The following is an 18,433-nucleotide window of genomic DNA, read 5'->3' as shown; positions in this document are numbered from 1 at the left end:
TGGGTGTTCACCTTCCTATATAGCGTCCTGTGACGTCAGACTTGGGGCGCCCCGTCATTTCAGTCGCAATGTCCGACGGGATCTGTAGGAACGAACTGTCCTGGATAAAAAATGGCCGAAAACGCCAGGAGGCCTGGTGGTGTCCAGCAACGTACAAATGGTCCAATATTCAGCAAATAAGTGGTCCAACACTGTCTCAACAAAAACCTTCTCATTTCACCTCCTCCCACGGCCAATCAGTGAAAAGCAGTCTGGTCACGTCACATGTAGTCCCTTCTCAGCCCCGGTCAGACCAAAAAAGAAGGTAACGGAATGGAAAACAATGTAATGGAAATGCTTGCAAAGCGAGCCGATTGGAGTTGAGTAGGGCCAAATCGAGCCAGTGGAAAAGGGGCATAAGAAAACCGAGCAGATTGCACAAGCCAGTGGATTGCAGCATTCACTCCTCCTGGATGAGCATGTAGAGAAAGTGGACAGTCGCTTGCATTGACTTGCTGCCATCCCTCATACTGAGCATGCATTTAGCGACAGTGGAGGGGAAAACTCCCTTTTAACAGGAAGAAACCTCCAGCAAACCAGGCTCAGTGTGAGCGGACATCTGTCACGACCGACTGGGAGCTTGGGAGAACAGAGCAGAGACAGAAAAAGGAACACAGAAGCTCTGATCCAGGAGTACTCTCTATAGCAAAGAAAAGTGAAACATTAATGGTTTTAGCTCCTTTAGAGGCTTCATTTAGGAGAGAAACACAGCTAAGCAGATGATCTCTGAGTCAGTTTTCAAGTCTAGAGTATGAAAGAGAGCACATACAGTTAGTCACAGTAGAAGCTCAGCCAGTAGCTATGTCTAGGAGAGAGACAGGGTTAAACACTGAAAGACAGGGCCATGTGGATCATTTGTAGAAGGCGAGCATTAAGTTGTTAGCAGCAGCAGCTTGGCCGATGTCCCCCTTTCAGGAAGGTGTCAGAGCTAAACACAGAGCCAGGCCAGATGTAGCTTCTAGAAAGACAAAAACATAGAGAGAGAATATTAAGTTAAAATCTGAAATAACAGCAAATAACGCAAAGTTGCAGATTAGCATGAGAACGTAGCAGAGAGAGTGAAAGTGGTCAGGTCCTCCAGCAGCCTAAGCCTATAGGCCTGATAGGCTAGTCTTAAAAGTAGAGAGGGTGTCTGTCTCATGGACTAAAACTGGGAGCTGGTTCCACTGGAGAGGAGTCTGATAACTAAAGGACCTGCCTCCCATTCTACTTCTAGAGACTCTAAGTACCACCAGTACACCTGCAGTCTGAGAACGAAGTGCTCTGTTAGGAATATATGGGATAATTAGAACTCTAATGTATGATGGAGCAACACCAAGGTTTTTAACTTCATTACCTGAGGTTAATTTAGTGCAGTCCACAATTGATTGACAAAGCAGTTTCTTTTGCAAAAACTCAGCTCCAATGAGCATTGTCATTGACTGCATCAAATGCAGAACTGAGATCTAACAGAACAAGTACAGACACAAGTTTATTATCTGAGGCCATGATAATATCATTGGTGACTTTCAGCAGAACTGTTTCAGTGATATGATGAGGTCTGAAACCTGACTGAAACTCTTTAAATATATCATTTATGTCTAAATGCTCACACACTTCATTAGCAACCTGTTTTCAAGAACTTTAGAAAAATGGAAGATTGGATATTGGTCTGTAATTTGCTAAGTCATCTTGATCAAGCGAAGGTTTCTAAATGAAGGTTTAATTACAGCTACCTTAAAAGCCTGTACAGATCCATTTACTAAGGATAAATTAATCATATCTAAAAAGTGGCTGGTAATCAAAACACCTCCTCAAATAAAATGTTTGGGATTGGACCCAATATACAAGTAGAAGGTTTAGATGAAGCTAATATTTTTGATAACTCAGGAATCTCTACTGGATCCGAACAGCCCAAACACAGATCAGTTTCTACAGTTATATCCAATGCTGTCTTACTTACTGAGGATGAAGTAAACATGTTCTGGAGTATGCCAATGATTTTAATTTTAATAGAGTCAATGTTATTTAAACAGAATCTCATGAAGTCATTACTGCTGACAGCTGGGGGAATGGATGGCTTAACAGATATGACTCTGTGTGAGTTTAGCAACTGTACTAAAGAGAAACCTAAGATTACTCTTTTTCTCTTCTATGATGAGAAATAAGTTGATCTAGTTTGGCGAAGTACAGACTTTTATGGTTCGGCGCATCACTGTGTGCGACAAATATTGCGGCAAAAACAATGCTATCAGAGAGGTGCTGATTACATTGGTTCAGACACTTTTTGTTATGTTTTACAAGCCCTGTTGCTGCAATACATTGAGCGGCCGAGGAGAAACAGCGCTTGGAAATAAGCTGCTTTATATCAGCTACTGTGGAGGCAGAATGCCGTTAAACGTTGCAGACAATGGTTTTGGATCAAACCTGGGTGCACTGTGGGCTGGTGGGAAAACTTTAAGAGGGAAATCGTCTTCCAGGATGAATGTTTAAAAGAAGTCCAACTTCTTTTTCTGTCCACACAAACGAATGTCCTGGTGCCATGTTTTATACCTAACAGGTAGTCCTGGGATTCTGATTGGCTGGCATAGGTTTAATTTTTTCAGTACACTGCTTCCTCTGCGTCCACAATGCTCAGTGGTGTATTTCTTTGCTGAAAAACCTCACGTGTGTACGATATTATTTTTAAAAACGATGTTGGGGTGATATTCGTTAAAAAAAAAAACCCTGCTACGTGTGTACAATGCCTTAGTCGTTTGTTTTTTCGTTTGTCGTAAACAGACAGACTGACTGACAATTCTACGCCAACAAAAACATTACCTGCTTGGCAGAGGTAATTAAAAAAAGAAGTAATCAACAAATATAAGCGCCTCAATGGAAACCTGGAGTATCCCAGCTGCTTGCAGGCAGAGATCCCCAGCTGGTTGTTCCATTCCTCAGAGCAGACAGTCTTCCATTCTCCTCTTTTTTGAACCTGCAGAACCGCACTCCTGCCACTCAGACGTACTAATAAACAGAAAGACCACAAACAGAACAGTTTGCAAAAGACGTGTTTGTTTGGAATCATTTCGATTTTAACTCAAGAAAGGATCTAGATCAAGGTTTGTTTGTGTGGTGTACAGTCCACTGCAAAGGTGCATCAATTTCTTTCCATTGTCAATGTCAAAAGCAGCATTAAAGGAACCTTTAAAAATTGGCTCCTAGAAATTTCTTTTGACACCAAAGAATTAGTTAAAACTGAAAAGAAAGAATTGGGAAAAAAACGCCTAATTAACTTAGAAATCTAATTGTACAGTTGAAACCAGATATTTATGTACACTGTATACAAAAGCACAACTTTGTTTTTACAGTAGGTAGACAGGATAGAGGCAAAGAAAGGGAGAGACATTTGACAAAGGTCGCTGGGAGAGACTAAAGTACACCCCTCAATCAAACTTTTTGACAGGTGACCTTTGACCTTAAGGGGGGTCATGGCGCCATGGGGGCGGGGAGGTCATGGGGTCAACAGGGGGTGTGTCCGAGGGGCGTAACCGTGGATGCTGATTGGTTGTCGTCATTAGGGGCGAAACCTTAAATGAGCCAATGAAAACACAGGGGGTGTGTTTAAGGGTGTTACGGGGAAGGGCTTAAATGAGCCAATGAAAACACAGGGGGTGTGTTTAAGGGTGTTACGGGGAAGGGCTTAAATGAGCCAATGAAAACACAGGGGGTGTGTTTAAGGGCGTTACGGGGAAGGCCTTAAATGAGCCAATAATAATACAGGGGTGTGTTTAAGGGTGTTATTAATAATCTGTATGTTTTTCAGGCGTTAATACATCTAAAAAAAAAAATTTTAAAAAGACATGCATCTTTTTTATATTTTAAAGGTCAGTCAGTCATTTTCTACCGCTTATTCCATAGTGGGTCGCGGGGGAGCTGGTGCCTATCTCCAGCAGTCTATGGGTGAGAGGCAGGGTACGCCCTGGACAAGTCGCCAGTCCATCGCAGGGCAACACACAAACAACCACACACATTCATTCATACACCTAAGGACAATTTAGAGTGACCAATTAACCTAACAAGCATGTCTTTGGACTGTGGGAGGAAGCCGGAGTACCCGGTGAGAACCCACGCATGCACGGGGAGAACATGCAAACTCCTTGCAGAAAGACCCCAGGCTGGGAATTGAACCCAGGACCTTCTTGCTGCAAGGCAACAGTGCTACCAACTGCGCCACCGTGCAGGTATAATCAACTTAATATTAACCTGTCACATGAAATCCTATGAAATGAAATGTGTAACCTGACAGAATTGTAAGTTCATTTTGCTTTACAGCAGGACCTATTTGCTGAATATATGAGCCAGTCTAAATCAGTTCAAAATAGAAAAGACCTAAAAAGTAAATAAAAGATTGTGCTTCCCTACATCGATGGAACGAGCAAAACCTTCCACTTCTGTGTCAACAGACTGGAAAGCAGGAGAAAGAGGTAAGACAAATATGAGATTAACAGAAAATAAAACTTTACGAACCCTCAGTATACTGTTTCCAAGTCATAAATTGACTCTAGCAATGATGTGTTTGTTTTGAATCATGAGAGACTCAATTTTAGGAAAAATAAATGATAATTTTAGTTACCTGTAGCTTTTCTAAAACATTTTCTTTTCATCTTAGAGCAAATGTTATTGAGAGACTTACTGAAACAGTTATTCTTTAACTGAAGTCACAGTCAACATCACCCCTCGGCCTTCTGATTCAGTTTCCTGACCAAGTGTGTGACACAGGGCAATAAAGTAATTAGAACTCTCTCAACCCCTCCAAAAAGAGGATATACATAGGTGAGAACCTCCAGGGGCTGATGAATATCAAAGTTTTTGCCGGTTTCTCATTGCTAATACGTGCTTCTAGTTTTTGTTTACAGACACAGCGTCTCCATGTCAGACATCACTGGCTTATGTCTACATGAAAACTGTGTAATGAATAGCCAATATGATAATTGGGCCTCTTTTTGCATTTCAGTGTGCTGGCAATAAAAACAGGTTTAGTTTCACAGTAGTCACAGAGACATCAGGGCTGTGTACATCATCGTCAGGTCTGCTACAGCTAAAAAAGGTTTAAACTTGTTACACTGACAAATACTAGTAGAACTCTAGTTTAAACTTGTTACATTGAAAAATACCAGTACTGACAAGAAAAATGTCGGTAAATATTTCAGGAAACCAGGAAATTGCTCCATCTGCTTCTAATGATTCACAGAAGTACAATGACATCTTTAAAAGTAAGTAAGTAAGTAAGTATTCATCTTTAAGAAATCATTAAATGCATGTGAATGTTCTCTAATATTGTTATATATATATATATATATATATATATATATATATATATATATATATATATATATATATATTGTTTCTTTGTCATAGAACCCACCACTGATGACCTTGAGGATTTCATCTTGACACAATCAGAATATGGTAAGTAAATGTTAAATGCAAAAAATATTTTATAGTTAACCCTTGACAATGTTTCAATTTATAGATTTGATGAGAGAGGTAAACCCGAATGATCAAGTTGAAGGGATCAGCGGCTGGAATCGACAGTCAAAATTGAGAAGGCGAATTATTTCCAAACAAGAAAAACCCCCGACAACATCTGAACTTTCTTCTAACAAAGAATTAAAATCTGAATCGTTAATTACGTCTCCGCAAATTATCATAATTTCCCCTGAAGACACACCGGATACGTTACCAGCAGCTTCCAGGCCAGAAAGTAAGCCCTAAAAACTATTTGTTTTCTTTGAGAGTGAATGTATTTATTTATGTGTTATCAGAGACTTGTTTTAAACCTCGGATAAAACTGTTTACAGATTCGACGGTGAGTGTACCTCTGGAAGAAATAGCAGCACCAGCTGATCTGATCGATCAAACTAAAGCCAAACTTGGAATACTGCCATCAGCTGTGGAGCAGCAAGGTGTGTAAAAATAAATAAAAAACAACAGGGATGTATTCAACTCCCACCTCCGGGAGAGCTTCGACCAGATCCCGGGGGATGTTGGAGACATAGAGTCCGAGTGGACCATGTTCTCCGCATCTATTGTCGATGCTGCTGCCCGTAGCTTTGGCCGTAAGGTCTGCGGTGCCTGTCGCGGCGGCAATCCCAGCTCTATACCCTCTACAGGGTGCTCGAGGGTTCATGGGAGTTTGCCCAACTGGTTCACATGTGTTTTGTGGACCTGGAGAAGGCATTCGACTGTGTCCCTCATGATGCCCTGTGGGGGGTGCTCCAGGAGTATGGAATCGGGGGCCCTTTAGTATGGGCCATCCGGTCCCTGTACGAGCGGAGCAGGAGTTTGGTCCGCATTGCCGGCACTAAGTCGGACCTGTTCCCAGTGCGTGTTGGATTCTGGCAAGGCTGCCCTTTGTCACCGGTCCTGTTCATAACGTTTATGGACAGGGGGTCGGGTTTGGGGACCAGTGGATTTCGTCTCTTCTTTTTGCAGATGACATGGTCCTGCTGGACCCCTCTAGCCGAGTGTAAAGCGGCTGGGATGAGGATCAGCTCCTCCAAGTCCGAGGCCATGGTACTCGACCGGAAAAGGGTGGCTTGTCCTCTTCAGGTTGGAGGGGAGTTCCTGCCTCAAGTGGAGGAGTTTAAGTATCTTGGGGTCTTGTTCACGAGTGAGGGAAGAATGGAGCGGGAGATCGACAGACGGATCGGTGCGGCTGCCACAGTAATGGGGGCGCTGTGCCGGTCCGTTGTGGTGAAGAGAGAGCTGATCCAAAAGCGAAGCTCTCAATTTACTGGTCGGTCTACTTTCCTACCCTCACCTATGGCCATGAACTTTGGGTCATGACCGAAAGAACGAGATCCCGGATACAAGCGGCTGAAATGAGCTTCCTCCATAGGGTGGCTGGGCACTCCCTTAGAGATAGGGTGAGGAGCTCGGCCATCCGGAAGGGGCTCGGAGTAGAGCCGCTGCTTCTCCACATCAAGAGGAGCCAGTTGAGGTGGCTCGGGCATCTATACCGGATGCCTCCTGGACGCCTTCCTCGGGAGGTGTTCCAGGCACGTCCCACCGGGAGGAGGCCCAGGGGACGGCCCGGGACACGCTGGAGGGACTATGTCTCTCGGCTGGCCTGGGAACGCCTTGGGCTCCCCCTGGAGGAACTGGAGGAGGTGTCTGGAGAGAGGGACGTCTGGGAGTCTGCTGCCCCCGCGACCCGGTCCCAGATAAGCGGAAGACGACGAGTACGAGTATATATATATATATATATATATATATATATATATATATATATATATATATATATATATATACAGGTCCTTCTCAAAATATTAGCATATTGTGATAAAGTTAATTATTTTCCATAATGTAATGATGAAAATTTAACATTCATATATTTTAGATTCATTGCACACTAACTGAAATATTTCAGGTCTTTTATTGTATTAATATGGATGATTTTGGCATACAGCTCATGAAAACCCAAAATTCCTATCTCACAAAATTAGCATATCATTAAAAGGGTCTCTAAACGAGCTATGAACCTAATCATCTGAATCAACGAGTTAACTCTAAACACCTGCAAAAGATTCCGGAGGCCTTTAAAACTCCCAGCCTGGTTCATCACTCAAAACCCCAATCATGGGTAAGACTGCCGACCTGACTGCTGTCCAGAAGGCCACTATTGACACCCTCAAGCAAGAGGGTAAGACACAGAAAGAAATTTCTGAACGAATAGGCTGTTCCCAGAGTGCTGTATCAAGGCACCTCAGTGGAAAGTCTGTGGGAAGGAAAAAGTGTGGCTGAAAACGCTGCACAACGAGAAGAGGTGACCGGACCCTGAGGAAGATTGTGGAGAAGGGCCGATTCCAGACCTTGGGGGACCTGCGGAAGCAGTGGACTGAGTCTGGAGTAGAAACATCCAGAGCCACCTTGCACAGACGTGTGCAGGAAATGGGCTACAGGTGCCGCATTCCCCAGACCTGGGCTACAGAGAAGCAGCACTGGACTGTTGCTCAGTGGTCCAAAGTACTTTTTCCGGATGAAAGCAAATTCTGCATGTCATTCGGAAATCAAGGTGCCAGAGTCTGGAGGAAGACTGGGGAGAAGGAAATGCCAAAATGCCAGAAGTCCAGTGTCAAGTACCCACAGTCAGTGATGGTCTGGGGTGCCGTGTCAGCTGCTGTTGTTGGTCCACTGTGTTTTATCAAGGGCAGGGTCAATGCAGCTAGCTATCAGGAGATTTTGGAGCACTTCATGCTTCCATCTGCTGAAAAGCTTTATGGAGATGAAGATTTCATTTTTCAGAACGACCTGGCACCTGCTCACAGTGCCAAAACCACTGGTAAATGGTTTACTGACCATGGTATCACTGTGCTCAATAGGCCTGCCAACTCTCCTGACCTGAACTCCATAGAGAATCTGTGGGATATTGTGAAGAGAACGTTGAGAGACTCAAGACCCAACACTCTGGATGAGCTAAAGGCCGCTATCGAAGCATCCTGGGCCTCCATAAGACCTCAGCAGTGCCACAGGCTGATTGCCTCCATGCCACGCCACATTGAAGCAGTCATTTCTGCCAAAGGATTCCCGACCAAGTATTGAGTGCATAACTGTACATGATTATTTGAAGGTTGACGTTTTTTGTATTAAAAACACTTTTCTTTTATTGGTCGGATGAAATATGCTAATTTTGTGAGATAGGAATTTTGGGTTTTCATGAGCTGTATGCCAAAATCATCCGTATTAAGACAATAAAAGACCTGAAATATTTCAGTTAGTGTGCAATGAATCTAAAATATATGAATGTTAAATTTACATAATTGCATTATGGAAAATAATGAACTTTATCACAATATGCTAATATTTTGAGAAGGACCTGTATATGTATTTTAAGCATAGTTCAATAACATATCATATAAATCTGTTTACAGATACACCCTAAGATGTCACACTGAAACCACCCACCAGAAGGTCACTTTTCAAAGATCAGGACAGCGTTCAACACAAGAGCATAAGTCCAGTACAACAAGAGTCGAAATCTGGAGGTTTTATCACACATACTCGGAGTAAGATAAAAATTCGTTTATAAACCTACAAGTAATAAAGTTATAGGGGTTCACTTCCCCCTTAAAAAACTTGTTTATTTTAAAAACTATTATCGTTTATTTATGAACGCTGTGCTGCGCAGCGTAAGGTAACTTTATTTTATTCTGTTTTTACAGAATATTTAACCCCGGCCAAAAGACAGCGACTCTCTGCTCTGCATACCAGAGCAACGCTTGTAAGAGGTTTAATGAGCAGTACGTTTTAATTCATACCTACTGAATTAATTTGAATTCCCCTTTTTTTTCAGCTTTAATGTGTTTATTTCAATATATATATATATATATATATATATATATATATATATATATATATATATTTATTTTTTGTTGTTGTTGTTGTTCATTCTCCTTACAGAGGTAATGTTGATGGTAGGACAGATTGGTTCCAGACCCGGACAGCGCAGAAAGAAAGTTTCTACAGCCGCACGGAATCGTCGAAATGAGGCCTCATCTTTAACGCTTCTCGCGGCATGTCAGATTCTGTTACAGAAGCAGTTTGGTGACATCAAGGTGATTTTAAACTGAAGTGATCACTGTGTTTTTTTGGGGTTTTTTTTTTCTGTAGGTTTATTTGATTTTTCTTATGTTCATATAAAATGGATAAACAAATCAGACTTGCCCTGGATGAAATAAGAAATTTAGTAAATGAGCTTGATGAAATCCCTATACCTGCACATGTTTTAGAGGATGAATCATCTCTTGTTAACAACCATAATGAAGATCACCACGATAACTTTTTAAACTTAATCAATCAGGCTCTTGAAGATTTAAATAGGCCGTTACCACCTGACCAAAATTTAAACTTATTAGAACAGGTTGTTGAAGATTTAAATAGAGCACCGTCTCCACTCAGCTTTCAGCAAAATGAATCAGCTGACTTACAAAATCCTTCAACGTCACATGCCGCTGATCATACTGGGGGTCATTTCAATCAGGAGGTAGCAGTCAGTTCTGATCAAATAGGGCGAGATCCTCCAGCAGTTGTGGTTGAACGTGAACGTTTTAATAACCATGAAATAAGGAGACCTTTTACCATCCCGCCGCCCTGTCTGGGGAATGTTCCAGATTTAGCAGCATTCTATACAAACATCATGCATATTCTCATTGAATTAGCCGACGCTGCAAGATCTTTAACCAGACGTAACGACGTTGTGCAGCTGGAATTAGTGGGTGAAAATCTCAATCGTCACGTCACATTTACTGTTACAGATGATGGAAATATGATCCTGCCTGCTTTTGAGAACTTTCTAGATGATTTAATACAATCGAATGCAGATGTACCTGTAGATAATAACCTGGAATTTGTTCTTCAGGTAGTTAATAATCCAACTGGAGGATCTAAACGTAAGGCTGCAGGAACGTTAGAATGTGAACTGATTAATAAGAAAATGCGTCATCTGTATGTTATAGATAATACCGGTAATCAGTTATGCTTTGCAATCTGCCTCGCACACGTCTCTGACCCTGAGCTTACGGATGGCCGTGCTGTAGAACCGTTATCACCCCGGGATGCTCTGTATGGTGAACGCACCTGCCCTATGAGACTGAGGTACACAGCGGGGCCGGGTGAAACTGTACATTATGTTTATTACACATCTCTCTATCCTTATGTAAATGCCAACTGCGTTTTTCCCCTCGGTCACCCCACCATCATATGCAAAGATTTGGATGACCCCAGCAGCTACTTCGGAATAATCAAAGCTGCGGTCCACCCACCACGAGGGCTCTTTTTCCCTGTTTTGCCTTACAGAACATCCCAAGGTAAACTGGTGTTTAGTCTCTGCCGCACATGTGCTGAAATAAATAACCAGTCAGGTCCCTGCAGGCATAATGATGAGGACAGAACTCTGACGGGTGTGTGGGTGAGTGTAGAGTTTAGTAAAGCGTTGCAGTGTGGTTATCGCCTTGCTAAAATCACAGAGGTGTGGCATTTTGAAAAGAGCAGTGACACAATCTTCAAAGGGTATATCAACACCTTCCTGAAGGGTAAACAGGAGGCTTCAGAGTACCCGTCTGAAGCAGTGGATCAGGAGAGCAAGTCAAAGTATATAAGAGACTACAAACTCCATCAGGGCATCCAATTAGACCCTGAGAGAATTGAGGTAAACCCTGCCAAAAGGCAGGTTGCAAAATTGTGTTTAAACAGTTTTTGGGGTAAATTTGCACAAAGAAGTGGTCTGTCTCAGACCACAGTCATCAGTAACCCTGAAGAATTTTTCAGCTTCATGTTCTCGAGTAAATATAGAGTTAACTATTTTCATTTTTTCAACCCTGAAATGTGTGTAGTGCAGTGGAATTTTAGTAAACGTGTCATCTCTCCTCCAAGCAAGGCAAACAATGTGTTTATTGCAGCATTCACCACTGCTTACGCACGTTTAAAACTTCTCAGTAGCATGGAGAAGTTACAGGACAGTTTGATTTATATTGACACAGACAGTTTGATTTATGTGACAAAAAGTGGTGAAACTCCTCTGTAACTGGGGAATTATCTGGGTGATCTTACTGACGAGTTAGATGGTGACAGAATTTCTGAGTTTGCATCAACAGGACCCAAGAGTTATGCATACCAGACCAAAAACCGTAAAAAAGTAGTGATACGTGCTAAAGGCATCACTCAGACGCATGCAGCGAGAGGGTCAATTTTGGCAGCATCAAAGGGCTGATCGAGGGTTACTTACAGAGGTCAAGGGAGGGTTTCATTGAAATTCCACAACACACGATCAGGAGGGAGAAAAAGAGATTCCGTTTGACAAATGCAACATTTCTTAAAAAGTTTCAGTTGGTCTATGATAAGAGACGTCTTTTTTCTGACGGGACAACTCTGCCTTTTGGTTATTAAGAAGAAGAAGAAGAAATAACATAAAATGTTCCATGGATTTACAGGAGATTGATTTTGATCCTAGATTTAGAGCACCTTTCTCATGTTTGATTGTTGGACCCAGCGGCTGCGGGAAAACATTCTTTGTAAAACATTTTGCAAAATTGTAATCATGTCATGGATGTTGTTCCAGAAAATATTGTATGGATTTACACTTCTTTTCAACCCATGTATGCTGAATTGCAGAAGATGAATAAAAATATTACCTTTGTGGAAGGATTGCCTCATTCTTTTGAAGATGAAAACCTGTTTCCTCCTGATCAGAATCATCTGATTATTCTAGACGATGTTATCGCTCAAGCCTCAGATGATGAAAACGTGATGAAGGTCTTTACCCAGTTTCGTCACCATCGTAATATGAGCGTTATGATGTTGACTCAGAATGTTTTTCATCAGGGAAAGTTCAGTCGCACCATTAGCCTGAACACTAATTATATGGTGTTGTTTAAAAACCCGAGAGTTAAACTCCAGCTGAATATACTGGCCCGCCAAATGTTTCCATCTCAAAAGGGTCTCTTCTTGGAGAGTTTTGAAGCTCATGGATATTTAATCATTGATTTTACGTCTACCTGCCCAGAACATTTCAGACTGAGAACAGGCATACTTCCTCACCAGTGGCTTGCTGTGTACGTGCCCAGAACAAAGTAAGTCATCATGTCTGCACGTATAAAAAGGAATGTCCCATTATTCAGAGCTTTGTACCAGGCCACTCCGCAGAAGCGCAAAGATATTCTCGCACACTGCTCTCCCGACTTTATTCAGGCTTTGTGTGAGATCGCTCTGAATATCTTAAAAGGTAACATTAAACTATCGCCCTCTCAACAACGACAATTGAAGAAGCAGAGAAAAATCATCAGATTGTTGGGTGACAAAAGAACCGGAATAAAAACTAAACAGCTGGCTCTCAAAAAGCAACGAGGTGGTTTTATTCTCCCCATCTTAACGGCTCTTGCTCCCTTGATCGGTGATCTAGTGGGTGGAATCATCAGGAGATAATGTCTCTCAGAACATTGCAGAAGATGTTTCTCATTTCACCTCATCAATTGAAGCGTATGACCCAGTCAGACACGTCCATCAGACAGACGGCGGAGGAGAATTTGGATGCAGACATGAGAGCGATATTAAGAAAAACAAGGCCCGGGGCAGGACGAGGCCCCTAAGGATCAGGTTCTTACGGATGTACTGAAAAGCCTACCTAAACATAACCGTAAAAATGCCGAGTACATTTTGAAGAAATTATCCGAAAGAAGTGAGAGTTGGACTTTGCGAGGTGAATTTGTATTTAAAGGAAATGTTTAAAGGGTTCCCACATGATTGATTTGTTGAAAAATCTCATGCTACCGTTTAAAAAATCTGGAGCATCACAAACCCGAGGATGGTCTGACTTTCTACACACCTTGTCAGAGGTAAACATCCCTATACCTTCAGTCATTAACCCTTATGCTCGTGAAGAATATAGACGTTTCAAAACAGAGGGTACATCGATTGAAAATGAGGGTACACCCCCCAGCGTTAAGCAGAGAAGAAAAAGAAGAAGAAGGCAGATAACTCATTTTCCCCACTGGTCGAGATCTGAGCTGGAAGATAAAAATGCTGATGAGAGGTCAAAAAAGTCTCTTCGTAAGACGACACTACCACCCCGATGGATTACATTTTCACCATAAACTGTTATAAGAAAATGAAACATGTAGCCTATTTCTTTTATTCAATAAAATATTTATTGATTATATTTTCAAGTTTAGCTTCGTTCTCTACTTCACACACTAACATATGATGTCATTACACAAATATTAAATCATAAGAAAAAACAAACAATGAAAAAAAAAAATAAGACAATTTAAATTCCATAACAATCCAGAAACATCTCCAAAGAGCATGTTCCGTGAGTATAAAATGTGCAACTTTGATTAACGACACATTTCTGATATTATTTCACAAAGTTAGATACCATTAAATCATTCTTAATCACATCTCTGGTGTATTTTGACAACACTTGCTGCAGCAGTAATCCGCACACTCTATGACATAGATAAAATATGAGGCAACGGGTTTCTGAAACGCATTTCCAATCTTAAATTCCCACTGGAAGCTGGAGATAGAGCATCTGTGTCCTCACCCGGGTTAAGATTAAATGTGAATAGAGAGTATCCTTGATTCAATTCCTGACGTGTTATATTCAGCGGAAGATCTTTTAGATGTCGTTCTGTAGCCGTAAACAAGTTGTAATACTGTCTCACTGACTGACCTTGGTTAAAATTGGGCTGGAAGGCCTTAGCTGGAATTTGTCTGCCATCCTTACACAAAGCTAAATATTCCATATCAAAATGATTAAAGTCAAACGGATTGAGATTGCGTGTTCCTGTAAAAGCATCATGATCCAGTAATGCAATCACCACATACTTGGGAAAGACGCCTAAAAAAAGATTATCTTGGTTGCACAACCTTGAATTTTCAGGGATGGAATATGTTTTTACATTGACACGTGAAAGTGGATACAGAGCATTTGCCTTCATTAAAGCTGAAAGCATGCCCCAGTCGTACAGCTGGAGAGACAGAAACATTTTTGATGAAAAGAGAGGCTCCTAATATCCTAAGTTTGTAAGTGGAGTCTCTTGCTGCCATGAGACAAAAGGCATCGTTGGCTCTTGTAAGTTTAATTTTGAGGTCAACAGAGTTTAAAAGAAGTCTCTCACAGAAAAATATGTCTGCATGCAGGGGGCCTAGGAGATGTACCTCCCTGGAATTTGCCGTAAAGCCTGCTCTGCTATTAAGGCCTTGATTAGGGCCGTTAGTTGTAACAATAGAGTTCAGAGCCCCTGCAGTGTCTTTGAAAAAAAGACCAGAACTAAACTGCCTTTTTAAAGAATCCTCAGAAAAGTTTAACAATGTCTCAATCATGGCTCTATACGGATGTGTAGCGCTGGATTGTGAAATTAATCGATCTCCGAGAGTGACGTCACACTGACTGAAGATGTTGTTTAACGGGTAGTTGATGAGCCCTACAGGTGCTTCATCCGGCAGGTTTGTTCCATCCTCGTTAGTAATTTTCACTCTGAGATGCAACAGTTGAGATCCAGATACTTTTCTCCGTCTCCCGGAATGAAAAACTGCTGATAAAGGCTGGATCTCGGTGTAAATTTTATCTTCGATCGATAGCTGCATCATCGGAGCAGAAAATAAGTCCAGCTCTGCCAGCGTGCACTCTGATGATTTGTTATGTAAAAGAGCCATTATTTAAATATATCAAAACTTGCGGAGGACTTCCTTCCTCTTCGTTTGTCAGCTCAGACTGATCTCCTTTTTTGTGTTTGTCATTGCTTTTTAACCATCCTTAAATGATCACCGGGGGGTCTTGTTCTGGGTCTTTTGGATAAAACCATAATTCCTGAACCTTCTTGACCTTCGGTGTGTGTAGAACCACTCATTTTACTCACGGCTCTACCTATGACATCAGAAGCTATATTTGATGCAGCTGTTTTAAGATGGGGTTTTGCAATAGCAAATCCTTTTTTAACCAGAGGGGATACGTAGCGGAATAATTTTGAAAATAATGATCCAATTCCTCGTCCGTACATTACCGGAGCCCCATAAAAACCTGGCAGATTACCGCCTGATTGACTTACATAGTAATTTACAAAGCGATTTGGATCACGTCTCAGACTTAGCTGTGCCATGTTCTCTCTTGCCTGCTTGATGCAGTGTTGAAGGACCAGGGTAATATGCATGATAACCAATCAGTCTTAGAGGTTATATACATATCTCTGGAATAGTTTATACAAATAAAATTTATCTAAGGCTACGTTGTGATATCACCGGTCTGAAGTGTAGTCTTACGATGGTCTTTCCATAGACGAAATTTACAGGAACGTTTTGGTCCGATTTAATTTCTATATTGATATTTTCAATATGTCTTCTGGAAACTGGAAGGTAGTGGGCGGGGTTAAACGTCAGAGTAATCATATCACTGAAGTCGCCGTGTACTTTGACGGTCCGCAGTAAAGGTGCAAAAGTGTCGCCTACTATTTGAGGGCTGACCACGTCGCTGTAACAGTATAGGTGATAGAAACCAGCCTTTATATCTGCCGGAAAAGGAGCCAGTTTTGGTTCAGATACATGAATCCATTCCCCTGGTTTCACGCCCATCATATAAGCTAGAGTGCTGAAGAAGCGTATTTCATACGGACTGCTTGCTTGAAATGCAAATCTCTTTTGAACTTTGCTGAATTTAATGCGGATACCCGAGTTCATTTTTTTGAAAAACAGTTCCATCTCTGTCTCGAGTTGAATAACGCTGTTATAGTAGCCACTTCTGATCCTTTGCGTATTGATCTCCACATCATCAACCTTCCTCCATTCAAAGTAGGCATCATAATCCGGTAAATTATGCCATGTATGAGGGTATGAAATCTCTGCTAATGCAACCATCCATTGGCCTTCTAAATCAATATGTTGAGCTAAATTTACACGGAAACTCGAACTGGTATTATTTTTAAACACTTCCATGATAGCGTTAGAGGGAAGGGTAACGTAAAAGCCATCATCCTCTACCTGACGGTTCATGATGCTGTGTCAACTGTGAGGTTTAGTGCAAACCTTTTTTATACGTTTCGAAGTTCATCAAACCTGATCCAACTGTTGAATTTCTCAGGCCAGTTTTTCCAGCTTACAAAAACCTGTTTGACACCCTTGACCGTATGTCGTTTTAATATTTTTTCCACTTGATACATCTTGTCGTTAAATATTTTTACTTTTTGAAGTTCCTCTGCGTAAAAGGAACCCTGGATAGGCTCTCCATCCAAATCTTTGAGTTTGTATACAGGAGGAGATCGGGGTATCCGCTCATACACTGTAAACACTTCATCCGTAAAACTGTTCGTATTTTTTGTCAAACACTCCACGGACCTCGGATATTCTGACAAGATCCCCTTGTTTAAACGTTGTCACTGAGTCCTTGCAATATCTGTTGGACTTGATATCATACAGATTCTGAAACACTTGAAAGGCATTTTCTGAGGTCACTTCAATAGGGCTCATTTTAATGCTGGAGTGGTAGGAATGGTTGTAGCTTCTAGCTAGGTTTTGCAGGACATCGACGTACCGCCAGGTGTTTTTAGCTGTAAAATATCTCCACATCCTTGTTTTTAATGTGCGGTTAAATCTCTCGACCACTGAAGCTTTTGCTTCACTCGCTGTCGCGAAATGTTCAATACCGTGTTTCTCCATTAAAACCTTAAATTTCTTGTTAAATAATTCTTTACCGGCATCAGTCTGAATTTTTTGGGGATCTGACTTTCTTTAAAAATTTATTCAAATGCCTTTACCACCTCAGCAGCATATTTCCTCTTCAAAACTCGTACATACGCCCTTTTTGAAAAGATGTCAATGACTGTTAATAAATAATTATAACCATCATTTTCCTTGGCCAGAGCTTGCATGTCACAGAGATCAGCCTGGAACTGCCTCAATGGTCTGGTGACAAAAACTCTGTTTCTCGGGAACTTTATTCTTGCAGGTTTATGGAGAGTATAGGTATTTTCTCCTGATAAAAAATCTTTAACTTTTTCAACCGCAACCTTCTTTCCCGTTTCATCTTGCATAACCCTCCTCAGCTTATCTACACCCCCAAAACTTCCCGGATTTGAAGGGCTATAATATACTTTCTTCATCAGCCGTCTTCCTGCCATCTCTGCCTTATGCTCACTCTGACGATTACTTGTTAAATGATGAGAAAAAACACACAGGAGGGTAGATTTGTCCCTTTTTTTTATTTTTTGTATTTAATAGTAAAAAAAAAATCAGATAAATGCAGATTAATGCAGATGAATTCAAACACTACTAGCTTTTAAACAACACTTTTGGGAAGGTTAATATGTTCCTACTTTAATTGTATTTAATAATAAAAAGAAAAAGAAAAAGAAGAAAAATCATATATTGCAGATTAATTAAAGTACTGGAAAACTAAAAATGATACAACAAGTCATCAAACATGTGAGATCAGTTTGTCAGTCCATAGCACTGTGAAACAGAGTTAAGTTGTTTGAGGTGTTTCTCTTCGACCATGCAATCATAAACGTGCACTATTGCACTGTGGATGCCTTGTACCGATTTCAGTTCATATAAAATTGTCTCGGCAATCGTCTTCACTCTGAAGTCATCCGCTTGTATGCGTCGAAGTACCAGAAGATTCTGAATAGCAGGAACGAGTTTGGGGGTTACGAGTCGTCGTACGATGCATTGAAAGTTGACTTGGTAATAATCCTCCCCCAATTCCTCCAGGCATTGGGGCTGACGCTGGCTCGGGTGGTTCGTTATACACCCATAGCAGGTTTCTCTGTGATAGTTCAAAGAGGTTATGTTGAATAAATGAAGTATCGCTGTTTTCACCGTATTGATGAGGGTGGTTGAGAACCAACCGTCAATTTCGTCCCCCTGGTTACTCTCATCCTCC

General features: G+C 41.4%; 1 protein-coding gene across 1 annotated transcript in view; it reads right to left on the bottom strand.

Moving 5' to 3' along the window:
* The window catches only part of tmprss3a (transmembrane serine protease 3a), a 135,707-nt gene that overhangs the window by 55,977 nt on the left and 61,297 nt on the right, over nt 1-18,433 (bottom strand). Inside the window, exon 6 of the mRNA XM_047369869.1 lies at nt 2,901-3,024. Coding sequence (XP_047225825.1) covers nt 2,901-3,024 — 124 coding nt within the window. The remainder of the gene's footprint in view (nt 1-2,900; nt 3,025-18,433) is intronic.

The sequence above is a fragment of the Girardinichthys multiradiatus genome, chromosome 7 (assembly GCF_021462225.1).
Source record: "Girardinichthys multiradiatus isolate DD_20200921_A chromosome 7, DD_fGirMul_XY1, whole genome shotgun sequence".
Lineage (NCBI taxonomy): Eukaryota > Metazoa > Chordata > Actinopteri > Cyprinodontiformes > Goodeidae > Girardinichthys > Girardinichthys multiradiatus.
Note: the sequence above shows the minus strand (reverse complement) of the source record. Positions and strands in the feature narration are given on the sequence as shown.